The sequence below is a fragment of the Fukomys damarensis genome, unplaced genomic scaffold (assembly GCF_012274545.1).
Source record: "Fukomys damarensis isolate Sample0158 unplaced genomic scaffold, DMR_v1.0_HiC HiC_scaffold_19, whole genome shotgun sequence".
NCBI classification, from domain to species: domain Eukaryota; kingdom Metazoa; phylum Chordata; class Mammalia; order Rodentia; family Bathyergidae; genus Fukomys; species Fukomys damarensis.
The window spans coordinates 42,697,909-42,715,281 of NW_022900931.1; the positions used below are offsets into that span (position 1 = coordinate 42,697,909).

At 39.7% G+C, this 17,373-nt stretch overlaps 1 protein-coding gene and 1 pseudogene across 1 annotated transcript in view; one reads left to right on the top strand and one right to left on the bottom strand.

Moving 5' to 3' along the window:
- Window positions 1-3,799: 3,799 nt before the first annotated feature.
- On the bottom strand, window positions 3,800-3,986 carry LOC117287004 (annotated as a pseudogene).
- A 5,970-nt stretch (window positions 3,987-9,956) lies between these two features.
- Tmco1 (transmembrane and coiled-coil domains 1) overlaps window positions 9,957-17,373 on the top strand; it is a 41,606-nt gene continuing 34,189 nt past the window's right edge. The window contains exons 1-3 of the mRNA XM_010633928.3: window positions 9,957-10,132; window positions 10,520-10,597; window positions 14,617-14,676. Coding sequence (XP_010632230.1) covers window positions 10,063-10,132; window positions 10,520-10,597; window positions 14,617-14,676 — 208 coding nt within the window. The 5' untranslated portion in view covers window positions 9,957-10,062. The remainder of the gene's footprint in view (window positions 10,133-10,519; window positions 10,598-14,616; window positions 14,677-17,373) is intronic.

Consider the following 17,373-nt stretch of genomic DNA (forward strand, 5'->3'; position numbering starts at 1 on the left):
TATAGATTAAAAATTAGATACTTAGGGCTGGGGATTTAGCTCAGTGGTTCGGTGGCCTGCTTTGCAAGTGCAAGGACCTGAGTTGGATCCCTGGTACCAAAAGAAAAAAAAATTAGATGCTTAGATGGGCCAGGGATTTAGCTCAGTGGTGCTGCTGCCTGCCTTGCAAGCACAAGGTCCTGAGTACCCTGGTACCCTAAAATAAAATAAAATAAAACATCCACAGACCTTTTAAAAAAAATTACATGCTTAGAGAATTAAATTTCTTAGTTATGATACAAATACAATTATATAAGAGGATGTCCTTAACCTTAGAGCGTGCATACTATAATATCTAGGGTGAAGTCTGATGCCTACAAATTATTTTATTTATTTATTATTTATACCAGGGATGGAACTTGGGACCTTGTACTTGTGAGCCAGGCAGCAGATACAATTTATTTTTTTAATCAATTAAGTTTATTGATATATTTTAGGTATACATTTTTTGTCTCTTTGTTTTTTGAGATAGGGTCTCACTATGTAGTTGAGACTGACCTGGAACTCACTATGTAGCCCAGGCTGGTCTTGAACTCACAGCGATCCTCCTGCCTCAGCCTCCCGAGTGCTGGGATTACAGGCGTGCGCCATCATGCCTGTACAATTTATTTCACTTAAGAGTATGTTCTTGGGCTGGGGATTTAGCTCAGTGTTTCTGCTGCCTGCCTCACAAGCGCAAGGGCCCGAGTTCAATCCCTGGCACACCCCCTCCCAAAAAAAGAGTATGGTCTCAAGGTGAATCCATTTAGCTATTACAATTTATTTATTTACTTCCTGGTACCACCAGGGATCGAACTCAGGACCTCATGCTTGCAAGGAAGGCATAGCACCGCTGAGCTAAATTCCCCGGACCCTATTACAATTTATTTTAAAACGATTCTAAAAAGAGAGAAAAAGCAGACACTGCAAAACATGGTAATAACAGTTGAATGTGGACGATTTACAGTTGCTTACCATACTATTATCTTAACTTGTTTGACCATTCTTGCAAAAAAAGTGGAAAACTTACAGTTATTTGTATAAGTGAAGAATTTTTCTTCCCTGCCCTATTGGCATTGTGTGAACTCTTTTAATCCAACGGCTTTTACCTTTTAATCAGTTTTAGAATCTTTTCATATCTCCAGATTTTCCTCCCTTTCTTGCATTTATTTTTTTGCTTGGATTCATCTTACATGGATTTCACCATTACCATTTCCTGTCTTCACTGGTTTTCCTCTTATGTGCTCTCTCTCTGAAAGATTTCTTTAAACTTTCCATTAATATAAACTCTTGGAGACTGCTGACTATTTCCAGGCTCACTAGTTTGTTCTTTGGATTTGCAAATTGAGATCAACATAGGTGTAGTGAAAGACTTTCTGAACCAACCCTGGTTGCACAAGAAATAATAAGAAACAACACATGGGATCCCATCAAATTAAAAAGCCTTGCACAACAGAGGAAACCAACAGAGTGAAGAGATACCTACAGAATGGGAAAAAGCTTTTGCAGCTACTCTTCACACAAAGGTTTAATATCTAGAGCACATAAGGAACTCCACTGGGCGGGGTGGCACACACATGGGTGGCTAAAACAGGCAAATCACCATGAGTTTAAGGCCACTCCGGGGTGTATAGTGAGTTGAAGACCCAGCCTGAACACATAGTGAGACCCTGTCTCAAAAAAAAAAAAAAAAAAAAGGAAAATAAAATTACTCCTGCTCCCCTAGATTTTTAGAACTTCTCAGGTGAATAAGCACAAATGGCCTACAAATACATGAAAAAATGTTCATTGTCACTAGCCATTCAAGAAATGCAAATTAAAGTAACACAGATTCCATCTCACTGCAGAGAGAATGGTTATCTTCAAGAAATCAAATAATAATAAAGGCTGGAGAAGAACACTTCTTCACTGTTGATGGGAGTATAAACTAATATAACTAGTATGGAAATCAGTCTGGAGATTCCTCAGAAAACTAAATAGAAAAAAAAACCCCAAAACTAATAGGGCTGGGGATTTAGCTCAGTGGTTCTGCTGCCTGCCTTGCAAGTGCAAGGACCTGAGTTCGATCCCCAGTACAACAAAACAAAACAACAACAAAAAACTAAATAGAAATTCCATTTGACCCAGATACCTTCTAGGTATCTTCCTAAAAGAGTTAAATACATCATATATTACAGTGATAAATGCATATGCATGTTTATAGCAACACAATTCATAATGGCTACATTTTGGAAGTAGCCTGTATTTTCATCAACAGATGAAATGGATAAAGAAAATGTATTTATACACACTATTCTGCTACAAAGGAGGATAAACTAGTGTCATTTGTAGGAAAATGGATGCACCTTGAGACCATAGTAATGTAAAGTATGCCAGACACATAAGCTTACATATCATAGTTTCTCTTATATGAAAAACCCAATACAGGGCCAGAAATTTAGCTCAGTGGCGCCACACCTGCCTGGCAAGCACAAGGTCTTGAGTTTGATCCCTGGTTAAACACACATACACACACACACACACACACACACACACACACACCCAATATACAAATAAAGCGCAAAATAAAAGACAGACAATAGGAAAAAAGAGAAAAATGTTATTATAATCTAGCATGGCCAATATATCTAAAAGTGTACCTTAATTTAGTGTAATTATTTTATATGTTTTCTAGCCTGTTACTCTGGCTGTTAGTCTGTGTTTATGATAATTAACTTGATAAAGATTTACAAAAAATAAATAAGTCTGATGGCATTCTGTTTTTAAAAGTGGGTGGAGGGGAAGGGAGAGGTAAAAGAATTGAGGTGCTACGTACACGTACCAGTTCCTCACAGTGCATGTCATCATGTGTACTGCAAACATGAATAAAAATTTTAAAATTCTTGTTCTGCTTGGTTTATTGATTCTCTGCACTAAGATGCAGACAGCTCTTTCCTATATAGCGCATGTGATTTTATTTATTTATTTAATTGAATTTTTTGAGACAGTGTCTCACTATGTAGTTGAGACTGACCTGGAACTCACTATGTAGCCCAGGCTGGTCTCGAACTCAGTGATCCTCCTGCCTCAGCCTCCCGAGTGCTGGGATTTCAGGTGTGCGCCACCATGCCTGACATGCGTGTGATTTTATTATGTATAGAAAGCCTCATCCAGACCTGACCATCTCCTTTTATCTATCCGGCACATTCACTTAAGCCCTATCAGGGAACTCTGTCCCACATAGAACCTTGACCCTCTCTGCTCTCTCCTAAAAGCTGCATTCTTCTTGGAGCTACTTGAGGTAAAGAGAAGTGAGCTGGAATTTAAAATAATGAATAAATAAAAAAGGCTGGAGCCAACTAGTCTGTCTGCATCTGTCCCTACCTCTTCCAGGCTCTATGTCACCTCACTTTTCCCCAGGCACTAGCCTAATGTTGGCGTGACAGTTTTCTCCCCCACAGAAGAGGTGTAAACAAGCAATGATTCATCTGGTCCAAAGTGGGGGAGAATTAAAGGCATACACCTAAATTCTCACCAACAACACCTTTTCCTGTCATTTGTCCTCTTATTTAGACTGCCAGTTCATCCTATTCAAGTATTTATTTGCTGTACTAGAGATTGAACCCAGAGACTTCACAATGAGCTACATCCCCAGTCGTCATCACTATTATTTATTATTTGTATATTTATTTATTTGAGACAGGGTCTAAGTTGCCCAGGCTGGGCTCAAACTTGCAATCCTCCTGCCTCAGCCTCCCAAAGCACACTGCTATGTCCCTCCCCTTTACTTTTTAAATAATTATCAATGTAACCTCTCTCCCTCTCCCAAAGGAAAAGAACAATCATCGAGGCATTTGCACTGAAGCAACACCAAGAGCCATTTCAGACTCAGGAGACAAAGTGACTGCTCCTCATGGTTTCTAGTACTCACACATTCAGGCAAACTTCTCTAGTAACAAACTATAGAAATGAGCCCTGAAAGCAGTCTTCTGATGCAGATTTCTTTCAGGACATTATGTTAAATTTGGGTTTCTGTAAACATCTTTCTTACTTGTATGGCGTCTTCATAATTGTACTTAAGACATTTGACATCTTGTCCCCAAAATGTCATTTACTAAAGATGTTTTACTGTTGAATCCTTTCAAATCATTGCTTATGAAGTGTCAGGTTATGTTACTACCATTATTGGTTTTCTTTTCTTCAACTATTAGCTAATCTCCTTCCACAACATCTTATTTTTGCTGATGGCTTTACTTGTAATTTGAGCACTTCCCCAGTTTTCCACACTTTACTTGCAAGTTCTGCACCTTTTGTGATATATTTTCAAGTTAACTTCGGAATGAGTTTGGAATAAATTTGCAAAGAGGTGAATAAGAACAGAAATGTTAAACGAGAGAGGAGGACTGGGAGCCAATTTTACAAAATTGTTTATTGCAACTTCTTGACTATCAGAACTTAGCTAATGAGAACTAGACTCATAGGAGGCAGGCAGTGGAACCACTGAGCTAAATCCTGGGCCCTAGAACTGGACTAATATGGATCTCCTCCCTGTAGGCACACAATAGGGTGATAGAAGTCTTTTATAAGGCCTAATGGCCATGACTGTTTAGCATTTGTTCTTTTTGTGTGTGTGCAACTGGGGATCAAACTCAGGACCTTGCATTTGCCAGGCAGGCGCTGGCGCCAGTGAGCTAAATCTCCCACCCTAACATTTGTTCTTGACACAAATAGTTAATCCTTTGCACTGTTGTATCACAATCACACTGTACACCCTTACAGTTGTTTATATATTTTTTCTCTTTGCTTGAGACATAGGTTCACCGAGTAGTTCAGCCTTCCAAAACCTAAGAGTACAGGTGTGCAGCAGTGTGCCTGGCTATGTATTTCCTGAGTCTGTGACTCCTAAGAGGTGAAAGTGGTTTCTAAATATCTTTCTACTTCTAATATCTTATATGGTTCCTCTATATGGTAATTGGCTAATTTTATTCCTATATTATTTTTGATGCTATTGTGATGCTTAAAATGTCATCAACACACATGCCCGATTTTCTTCCACCATGCCCAACCTCCCACTTTGTCCATTTCTTGGTATTTAAAACTTTATTTCAATATAACTGTGCTTACAGAAACATACTCATATTGGTTAAGAGAATACATTTAACTTATATCACATAATTTCAAACAAAAAGTTGGTTCATGGTTTGACCCACTTTATTCTTTTTTTTTTAATCACTTGGTAATAAAGTTACTTTTTTCTAGATATTTCCGAGAATACACAACTAATTTTTGTGTTGGTTTGTAGCCACTAACTTTGTTGGGTTTTTATTTTTCACTCCTGGGGAATGAATCAACAGTCATGGACAGCTACTACATTTCCTTACAGAGATCTTCCGCCGTGCCAGGCTTGTGTTTTGAATTTTGCTTTGGGAGGGGGTGTGGAACCTTCAGGGTTTTCTATGTATAAGACCACTCTGTCTGAAAAAATAATTTTACCTCTTCCTTTCCAACTCGAAAGCCTCCTTTTTAGTGTTTTTCTAATGGAACGGATTGGTTCTGAGTTCTGTTCCTCGATCGTGAATGAGGCTGATAACATTAAGTCCCTTAATGCAAGATTTGCGGATGTTGGTGGGATAAACACAAGCTTCAGGCCCTCTCCAGATCTTACGTTCTCATTCCCTCTCTTCCTCTCAAGTGCTACAGTGGAACATTTCTGAAGACTAACTAGCTACAGAAATCAAGCTTAAGCTTGTTGTTTTCTGATAATATACAACACAAATGGCTTGTTTAAAAATCCTTTGCCATTTTTTGAGTCAGGGTCTTGCTGTGCAGTGTAGAAGGCTGGCTTGGAACTCACTATGTAGCGCAGGCTGGCCTCAAACTCACAATTCTTCTGCCTCAGCTTCCCCTTGTGCTGATACTCGGGGAAAGCGTCACCACACCTGGCTCCTTTGTGAGTTAGATGAACCAGTGAATACTCAAATAAGGAAAACAGGCACATACAATGCCTACCATTTAGAATTAAGATTTATGGATCTCCTGGTATTCAACCATGGACTTCTTGGTTACACTCTGGATTCACCTGACCTGTCAACCATGTTCCTATTGTACACGTCCTCTTCTTAGTGGTTTCTGCTTTCCATCAGCTCCCACGTCCTACCTATCACGTTCTCCTTCTCAACTCAATCTGTGCAGGACATAGACAAATCAAACATGCACTTAGGATGCACACACACAAGACTCTCAGAAAAAAATCAGTAGAAAAAGATATTTCAAAAATAAACTAATTTTAAAAATTTTTAAAATTATATTTGGGAAAAGATCTCAATATTCCCAGTGCTCAGGTTTCTGAGGCAATACAATTTCCGAGGGTCTATGGTTAGTCCTGCTAGCTTAGTAGGAAAAAGGAAATCAGCAACTCCTGAAAACTTGATGCCTTGTTTTCTTTGGTTCAGCACAAAAAAAAACCAGGTGGTGTGGTGGTACTCACCTGTGATCCCTGCACTATGGGAAGCTGAGGTACAAGGATCATAAATTTAAGGCCAACCTGGGCAACTTAAATAGCACCTATCTCAAAACTTAAAAATTAAATAAAAACATCTGGGTGCTTCCGTTCAACTCTCTATATAGTTATCTTTGTGTTTCACAAAAATCTCTATTTTCTACATGAGAAAATCACTTGCAGAGGACAGAACTGGGTATAAAACTGGAGACTATGCAGAAAGCTGAAGTAGAAATAGACAATGGTGATCTGAATTAAGAGTAATACAAGGGATTGAAAGACGTGGAAAAAAATGAGAGGGAAGATTTTATCATTGGTATTTAGATATGTGGCATAAAGAGGGATTTTGAGTACAGTGCTCTTATTTCAGGCTTGAAAAACTAGAAGACAGTGGTGCTTACTGAGAGAAGAAAAACAGTTTAGTATGGTTTAGTAGACCAGTAACAACAGTTAACGTACTGTAACCTTAACATAGACCCTGTATTTTTCTACACTTTTTATTTTTTTTGGGTGCTGAGGATGGAACCCTGGGTCTTCCCACTGAGCTCTATCCCTAGACTTTTTAATTTGCAAACGAGTCACTAAGTTGCTAAAGTGTCTAGGCTTGGCTCAAACTTGCAGTGTTTCTGCCTCAGGCTTCCAGAATGCTGGGATTACAGGCATGCACTAGCATGCCCAGCTTTTATTCCTATATCCTTAAAAAAACCCTTTGGACTTAAGATACTGGTATTATTATGCCAGTTTACCTTCAAGTAAACCAAGACAGTATGGTGAGAAAATCTGCCTAAAATTGTGTGTCTACTTCATCACTGTAGCCAGATTTGAGAACAAATAGTTTGATTGCAGAACCTTGCACGTCACTCTACATAAACCTCAAAGTGATTCTGGAGCGTTGATATTTTTAGCACTACTTACAGATTTTTTTTTTAAATGAGGCTCAGATAAATTAATAACTTGCAAGAAGTCACATAACTTGCACATAGTGGGGCTAGGATTGCAACCTAATTTGCACATTGTTTCATACCCGATTATAAACAGAAGTTTATAATTCTTTTATAATCTTTTACAATGTCTAGCCTAGGACTGTTTGTTTAAAAAACATTATTAATTCTACTAATAATGTAAGAACACAGAAGGTTTAGCTCATATACAACTTTCTTTATTCTTTGCAGTACCAGGGATTGAACTCAGGACCTTGCGCTTGCCAGGCAGGTGCGGTGCCACTGAGCTACATCCCTGGCCCACTCACACACAACTTTCACAATAAGTTACTTGAGGATGTACCACAGTAAGAAGGAAACAAACTAAGGCAGATGTGGGCCCCAGTACAGAGAATCCCACCCAAAAGAACAGTCAAAGGAGGCCCTAAGAATAAAAGCTTTGCTGTAGTCTAAAGATCAGAGCGAAGCAGTGAGCTTTGGAAGAGTGGTTTTCACGAGGAAAAATTTAAAATCTAAAAATTGGAGATTAATACTGAGAATTGTGAGAAATTGACAGTATGATGGAGACCTGGTAGAAAGTAGAAAACACACTGACATTACAATTTTGCAGTACTGAGGATTGAATTTAAGACCTCACATGTACCAGGAAAGTGCTCTAACACTGAACTACATTCCTGCCCCCACCCTCTTCTTGGCATTGATAGGGACTGAAGCAGAACCCAGAACCCAGGGCCTTGCACAGTCTAGGGTGCTCTACCTGATCTGCATCTCTAGCCCCTGTAACTGTATTCTGACACAGGGTCTTGTATAGGCATGCAACACTGTACCCAGCAAAAGATGTCATGTGAACTTGCTTCCAGAATTGCTCTTCAACAAATATGTCACGACATCATTGTGCTAGCAAAGTATTATCCTAGCACTCTGGTTCTATAGTGAATGTCACAGTGACCCTCCCGCTTCAGCCTGCTGTGTGCTGAGATTACAGGTGTGCCCAACCACACCCATCAAGATTTTTTTTTTAGTACCAGGGATCAATTTGGGTCCTTGCGCTTGTGAGGCAGGGGGGTGGAGCCGCTGAACTAAATCCAGGGCTCCAGCAAGATTTTAAAGAACATCTTTATAATACCTCATTACGATGTGTAAGTTCCCTGGGGAATATTGGAAGTAAAGAACAGTTATCTCAATCATCTTTTGGACCCTACAATGCTCACTACTGCTACTAGTAAGAGAAGCTTAATATCTGTTATAATTGAAATATAAAGGAGTTAATTTTTAAATTTTATTCATACATTTTAGGTGTACATAAATTTATCATAGGGAATTTGTACTTCTACCTGATATATCTTGCTTCCCCCTCCTGCATTCCCTTCTCCTCCCCTCAATCTCTCTTCCTCTCGTTTACAAAAGCTGTTTCCATTCCCTTCTTTCAGGAGCCAGTTGATTCAAAGTACAAGGGGAGACAACTCAGCCAGTTTCAATGTTTTCATCCACTACACACACACTTTGAAAAAAACTGAAAGCTCTACACAGGCTGATAACCTAGGTGACACATGCCTGTGATCTCTGCACTGGGGAGGCTGAGGCAGGAGGACCGCTGGGAGTTCAAGGCCAGCTTGGAGCTTCATAATGAGTTCAAGGCCAGCCTGAGCTATACAGCTAGACCCTATCTCAAAAACAAAACAAAACAACAAGAAATAAGGCTGCTGAGACATTCTTTTGAGGCTGGTTCTCAATGCAGTCCAAGCAGGCTGGCCCCTTCCTGACTCAGCCTCCTGGGTGCTGGGATCACAGGCGTGGGCCACCTCGCCCGGTTCCTGCCACCAGCCTCTCAGGCCCAGATGATATAATCCATATTCTCCCCCTACAGAAGACGTTTGGGTTTGTGACCCATTCTCTGGACACAGCTCTCGCTGCTTTTACACATCACGTATTTCCAGGCATCCGTGCCTTCCCACCTTGACTAAAAGTCCTTCGCTTTGTCCAACAGCACTGCCCAATCACAGCTTCAATTCTTTCCACATCCCGTCGACCGTGTCACTGCAACATCCTGTACATAGCTCTATGAAAGTCCTGAACACACCGTAGGTACAAGCTGCCCTCTTTCGGGGTGACCAGAGGGGCCCAGGGCTAATTCATCTTCGCGTTCTGGCGCCTAAGCCCCGGGGGTCCGGTATGCATTTTCGCCAGTCTACTATACCGCGACACTAGGCCAAGGTATCTAATACCACGGGCACAGATGTAGTCCTGTTGTTGAAGCCCGAGTCAAAAAACAGGACCCTGGCTCAGAAAAAGTTAAGGACCGTCAGCGTTTCAATAAACACCACAGGAGGGAAAGACTGCCGCCGCGCCTGCGTCCAACTATCGCGAGATTCGGCCGGCGCGCCAGCCTTTCAGCCCGCGAGACTTGCGGGTTGGTCTCCCCAGATCCGGCGGGGTCGAGCGGCTCTCCCGGCCGTGCCCTTCCGGTGTCGTGTCCCGGAAGCGGAAGTGCGATCTCCTGTCAGTCAAAGTCGGTGTGTTACTCAGTGGTCGCGGGATCCTGGAGGAAGTCGTTTACACTTATCTTTTCCTGACTCTTGAGCACTTCCCTCTTGGCGGGTGGGAGTGCGGGGACGGAGGTGCGAGATGAGCACCATGTTTGCAGACACTCTCCTCATCGTTTTTATCTCCGTGTGCACGGCTCTCCTGGCGGAGGGTGAGGATGGCTGTTTCTCGGACCTTTGATCAGTCTCAGGAAGGAATTCGGGGTCCCTCGCGCCACGGGGGAAAGTCGAGAGCCTTAGTTGTTCAGGGGAGAGCTCGTCTTCCCCAGGAGATCCTTGGGCAACACCTTGTAAACTGGAGCGGGAGGGTAGTGAGGAATCGATTGCCCAATTTTCTTTAGTCTAAGGTAGATTTCACTGGCATATTTGTGAACACTTTCACGTCATGTTGCAGTTGTTTTGACTGAAGAGTCGGTTGTATTTATTTTTTTAAAAAGTTAACATATATTGAAATCGCTCCTACTCCAGCAGTAACCACTAGTAACAGTTTGCTGTTACCAGTTAAATCATTTATTAGCATGTGGTTTTTAATGTTTTAGGCATTACCTGGGTCCTGGTTTACAGAACAGACAAGTACAAGAGACTGAAGGCAGAAGTGGAAAAGCAGAGTAAAAAATGTGAGTAGTGACACTTAGAATACTTAGGTCCATTAAGTCCACGTTCACAAGAAAGTATGTGGTGTGGTGCGTGTGTGTGGACTGAGAACTGAACCCAGGGAGTGCAGTCCTACATCCCCATCTTTATTTTGATAAATTGCTCGACTGGCCTTGAACTTGCATCCTCCTGCCTGAGCCTCCCAAGTAGCTAGATTAAGTGTACAGACATGTGCCATCATGCCCAGCTGAAGGGAAATATTTTAGGAGAACAAATGGACACAAAAACTTGGTAGGAATAAAAGATGATCCAACTTGATATCGATCTAAAATAGATTTTTATATAACATATAACAAAATTAAAGGGCAAAGTAGGACATGGTGGGTGCATACTATGTGCTGTGGTAGTTCTAAAGAAGAGGTCTTTTTGTCTTGTGATGGACTGTGGAAGCCTTCATGATTCAGATGGCCTTGTCATCCTTTGTGGGTCGTTAGAATTTTGATAGAGAATTAGGTGGGAGGGGGATAGAAAGTTCTAGATGAAGGAAATAGCATTTGAGCAAAAACATGGTAAGATGTGTGGAGAATAAGTTATGAATACAGTCAAGGTAAGTAGTGTCTTCAGGGATAAGTCAGGTTTTAATTAAGGATATTGGAACAATGAAAAAGTGCTTGAGGAAAAGATTAGGAACAAATAAAATTTATTATCTTGAAATAAAGTAGGAATTCAAAGGACACAGCTGACAGTATATCATGAATGGTTCCTTTTATGCACAGTTTGGTTTTCAATGTATATATTTTTTCCAGTATTTTTTCTTCATTGGATTAAATATAACTTTTGCTTCTGTTTCTTTTCTTTCTTTTTGACAAGGCCTCATATAGTTCAGGCTGGTTTTGAACTCACTAGGTAGCCCATGTTGGCCTTGAACCCATAGCCATCTTCCTGCCTCAAACTCTGAAGTTCTGGATTACAGGCATGTGCCACAATTCCCAGGAAACTTTCTCTATTCTGTGTCTTTTCCTTGTGTTCTCATTGTGGTTGGGAAAATTTTTTTATCTTAAATTATTTCATTTGATGGTTTGAGGATGTAGTTCAGTGATTGCCTACCATGCCCAAGGCTAGGTCTGATCCTTAGCCTGAAAACCAAAACAAAGACAAAACTCATTTGATCCACATAGTAACCATTTGTGGCTACTTGTATAAACGTTACCTCCACATTATAGGAACAGAGATTGAGACTCAGCAAGTTAATGATACACTACATCACAGAGAAAACAAAGAATTAGAGACCAACCCAGGCTTTTAAAATTACAGTTTACCATTCTTTATTCAGTGTTGGTAATACACCTCACCATATTTAAAACCAAACTCATTATCTTTATCTTCACAAACATGATCCTCATTCAGAATTTCCTTATCCTGGTGACCTGTACCCTCTGTGCTTCTAGTAATGCAAGCCAAAAAACATGATATGCTTTTTAAAAATTTGGCTTCCAGGCATCATATTGTCTTGATTTTGTTCTCATCTTATTGGCTGTTTTGTAATTTCTTGACCTCCTGTTGTTGATTATTAGGGAGTGATACAAAATTTAGCTTAGCTTTTTTGCCCTCCTCTGTGTTGTGTAGGATTGAACCTCATGCCTCATGCATGCGAGGCAAGCACCATAACACTGAGATACCACCTAGGCCCAAGTATTTTTCTTTATATTCATTCCCTTGATGAACTCATTTGCCAGTGACCTCCGTATTTATGTCTCTAGGCTTTTCTCTTTAATATAAAATTCATTATTCCAATAGCAATCTGTCAGCCTACCATGATCTAATAAACATCTCAAACCCAATATTTCCAGAGTTAAATACTTGTTTTTCACTTTCAGGCCTGCTTCATTTGTGGTCTTCTTGACCTTGGTCAGGTCACCCGCACTTCTGTCTTTTGAGTTGCTTAGTCTATAATACTTGTGCACTCATGTTGACTTCTTTCAAAATGCACATCCAGTCATTGGCAAATACCATAGGGCTGTCTTAATATCCAGAATGTGACCTCCTTTTACTACCTCCACTGTTTACCAACATGATTCAAGGACCTTGATTAAAAAAAAAATATTTATTTTTGTGGCACTGGGGATTGAACCCAGGGCCTTCACACTGAGCTACATCTCAGATGAGCTCATCTCATCTTAAATTTTTGAAACAGGGTGCTAAGTCACTAGAGACTTGACCTAGCAATCCTCCTGCTTCAGCCTCCCATTGTGCTGGGATTACTGGTAGGTGTAACCATACTCAGCACTCTGATCTTTCATGTGTATTATAAGCACCAATAGGTATTCCTGTCTCTCTGTAGACGTTTTTCAATATAATAGCTCAAGTGGTCCTTTCAAAAGCCTATCTTATCATATCCCTCATTTGCTCATGCCCCAGTGATGATATCTCATAAGAATAAATATTCAATATTTTTTTGTTCAAGATACTATTTTTATCATTCTGTGATATAGCATTTTAGTTAATTTCATTTTATAATTTCACATTAGTGTTTCATTCTAAATCAAGCATTCTGTCTTTATTAAATATATAAATGTTTTTATAATGTTTATAGAATTTTTTCCTTTTTTTTTTTTTTAATTTTTTTAGACAGGGTGTCATTCTAGTTCAGGCTGGCCTTGGACTTGTGACAGTCTTCCTACCTCTTGGGGTACTGGGAGTACAGGTGTACGTCACCACACCCAGTAACTTTTTTTCTTTTTTATCTCCCTGGGAGAGTACTTGTTTCTTAGGCATCCAATATACACATTTTATTTTGGTCAGCACTTTATATTTCATTTGCAAGAGTGGAGTCAAATTGAATTATATATCTCTTTGATAACGCAGTAATGCCGGTTTTGCTTTAAGAATTTAAGCAATAAATTTAATGTATTAAGAGAAAGAGTCCTACTTGCTAATTCTCTTTAATGCAACTTTTTTTTTTTTTTTTTTGGTACTGGGACCAAATTCAGGATCTTGTGCTTACAAGGCAGGCGTGGTGCCACAGAGCTAAATCTCCGGCCCTTTTAATGCAACTTTAAAGTAATACATGTATAGTACTGCTTGCTATTAGTATATTAAGGTAATATGGGAAACAGATGATATAAATAAGTACAGGTAATTTTGACATTTATATGTTTATATTTTTGACAAATATAAATACATTACACTATTCCTTTTCAAAAGCTTACTGTTATCTCTGTCATGTTAATTGAAATGCATCCAAAACACTGATCTTTGTTTGGCTCTCCTGATTTTCCTACCCTGTGTGTATGTCCATGCGGATACTTTTGTCTAATTGTCATTTGATTGTTTGCTCTTGCGAGATTGTTCTTTAGAAGGCAAGAATTATATTTTTCTCTCTTTCTGGAATAGTGCCTGTTACTTAGGCAGCCAATAAGTGAATAAATGATTTCCTACCTTCTGTAATAAAGATGAAAATAGAACTGAAATTAATCTACAATTTACCATAATTATCTGAGGAAACAATTTGAATACTGTCTGGTGACCCAGGTAATCCTCTTCAGCTCATGGTCTGAAAAATCATCTCCGTTTTGCTTAAGTATTGACTTAAAACAATACTTTCTAAGTATTTATCTCATAATACTTACATTACAATTACTATTGCTGTTATTATTATTATTATTATTTTGCATTTCTAGGGACCAAACCCAGGGTCTTGGCATGCTAGACAAGCATCCTACCGCTGAGCTATAATCCCAGCCAATTGCTACGGTTTTATTCTTACAATGTGTGTCTACTCTACCTTTTACTGCTAGTAGTTTTAGGATCAGGCCAATTAACTTAATCATGGCCATAAAGAAGTCAGTGTAACCTTACAATACTTTCTTCCTCTTTTTTGTGGTTCTGGATTGAACCCAAGGCTTCATGCTAACCAAGCAAGTGCTGTCCTGCTGGGTTACATTGTCAGCCCCTGTCTAACTTTCTTGTAAGCTTTCATCAGTCCAGCTGTGACAGAGCATCCTTTGCTTCAGTGTAATGCTGTGTTACTGTGTTTTTACAGTGGAAAAGAAGAAGGAAACAATAACGGAGTCAGCTGGTCGGCAGCAAAAAAAGAAAATAGGTGAGATCTTAACCTAAAGAAGTTGTTAATGATAACTCATCCTTGTATAGTTTTATGAGACACTGGTCTACTTATCTTACTCAATTCTCAGTCTTTTTTGAGTTTGAACAAATTCAAGTGCTTGTTATGTTTTCACTGTTCACCTTGAAATTTGAGTTTTAGTAAATGAGAGTTGTGGCATTGAACTTGGCTGATGGTTCGTGGCACAGTTTGTAAAATCATATTGTTTTTTACATCTGAGATGAGTATTTCCCATTGTCTGAATTACTTGTGTTCATTGTAGCCTTGGATTCCTTACTGAGACTTGAGTAATGATGGAGGTCCACCAAGGAGGGCAATTTTCTGCTGAGTAATTTTATCTACTGTGAGATATAATGACCCTATGATTTTGGTTTCTCACAATTTATATGATTATATATAATTTATGTTTGTGCTTTATGATGGTCCTTAATTCCAAAGTCAGGAAAATATTGTTGTGAAATTGTGTATTTGGTTCAGAAACTATGCCTCCATATCTAGATCACTGCTGTTAAAGCCCAGATGAGAATTCATCTTGGCTGGACTGTGACAATATCCTGTTCTGAGCAAAGCTTTCAATTCAGTCTTAAGTTGTTCCTTTTTTTTTTTCAGTTTTAACTTTAAAAAAAAATTTAAAAATTTATGTAAAATTTTTGGTACTGGGTACCCAGGGCCTTCTCAGTGAGCTACATCCCAACCCCTACCTCCTTTCCGTCCCTCCTTCCTTTTTTTTTTTTTTTTTTTTTTTTTTTTTGAGACAAGCCCTCTCCAAGTTGCCAGTTTGCTCAATCCGAGCTCAAATTTGTTATCCTCCTGACTCAGCTTCCTAGATTTCTGGGATTACAAGCATGCACCACCATGCCTGGTGGTTGTGACATTTTAAATGGCCTAATGTGTGGGCGTGGTGGTGTATGCATGTAATTCCAGTACTTGGGAGGCTGAGGTGGGAGAAGTGCTACAAATTTGAGACCAGCCTGCACTATATAGTGAGACCTTATCTCAAAACACAAAACAAAAAATAAGATAAAATAAATAAAATGGGGCCGGGGATTTAGCTCAGTGGTTCTGCTGCCTGCCTCGCACCTGAGTTTGATCCCCAGTACCAAAAAATAAAATAGATAGATAGATGGATAGATAGATAGATAGATAAAATGGCCTCTTCATTTAGTGCCATGGCTGCAAGAGACTGAAGCATGGATTATGCCCCAAAGCAGGCTATAGAGTTAATGCCACACTTACAGAAGTGAGTCTGGCTGAAGCCTACATGCCAGGGTCAGAGTAACTCACACCCAAATTCCATTTCCACAACTAAAACCATCTCAGCTAGAAGGACAATGTTCTAATTACAACCATATTTTGTCTGTTCTGTTCCTAATTTGAGAATGCTTTGTCTTGCCCTTCACAAGCCTCGCTTACATTAACTTCCATAGAAATTGCATGACTGTGCATTTTCTCTCACAGTGCTGCCCTGGCACGTAGCTTACCTTTACCCCAATTGATTACTAATAAAAATGAGTGGCTTGGGCTGGCCAATACCTTTGTCGGCTGCACTGGTATTGGTCGTCCTGGCACCCCACTTTCTCTCCTAGTTCTGTCTTTGAGTCTTTCTCATCTTTCTCAGACCTGCATCATATACTGGGCCAAGACTGGAACCTACCTGCAGGGCTCTTCAGTAATGGCAAGATGCTATTTATTGTATATCTTCTCTGTGCCACTTACTGTTAGGTGCTACAGAGACAAAGTAAAAAAAGATTGTTTTTGTACACTCTGTCTAGAGAAGGAAAACAAACCAGAAAATGAATGACAATGATACAGTGTGCTATATATGTGTATGTTGATGTGTGTGTAATATATGAGGTGTGAATAAAGAATGTGGAGAATGTTGAGTACAGAAAAAATTATTACAGTAAAAGATACAGTGTCGTTAATCCCCATTGAGATACTCCCTCACTTCACACGTATACATCCCCTTGTTTTTGATACTTTCTAAAGCAGTTCTGGAAGTACCTTTTCATGAGTTGTTTAGCTGTGGCTGCCTCAGTGTCCTAAATCAATTCAAAACGTTTACTTTTCATAGTTATTTTGACTTTGAGGAAGAACCAGAAGTTGCACAGTGCTAAAACCAGTGAATAAGGTGGATGAGAATACATCATAATGCCTCTACATTGGATGGCACTTGACAGCAGCACTCAGCATATTTTTTATTATTTTGGTTTGGTTTTTTGAGATGGAGTCTAACTATGTGTCCAGGCTGGCTTTGAATTCACTCTGTAGCCCAGGCTGGCCTTGAACTTGAGGCTGTTCTCCTGCCTCAGCTCCTGAGTGCTGGGATTACAGGTGTGCATCACAACACCCGGTTCCATTGACTGTCTATCTATGTATCTATCTATACTATTTTTTTTCTGTTTTTCTTTTGGTACTGGGGATCAAACTTGGGTCCTTGTGCTTGCACGGTAGGCGCTGGAACCACGGAGCTAAATCCCCAGCCCTTTTGACCATATTTTTAATCACACCTTGTGAACACATTCACGAAGGAGGACTTTCAGAACAGCTCCAGAAAGTGGCAAGGATGATGGGATAAGGTTGTTCGTGGTTGAGGGAGATACTTTTAAAGGGACTGATGGCAATGGGTCTTTTATTTTAATGAATTTTATTTAAAAAATTTTAAACATTCACTGT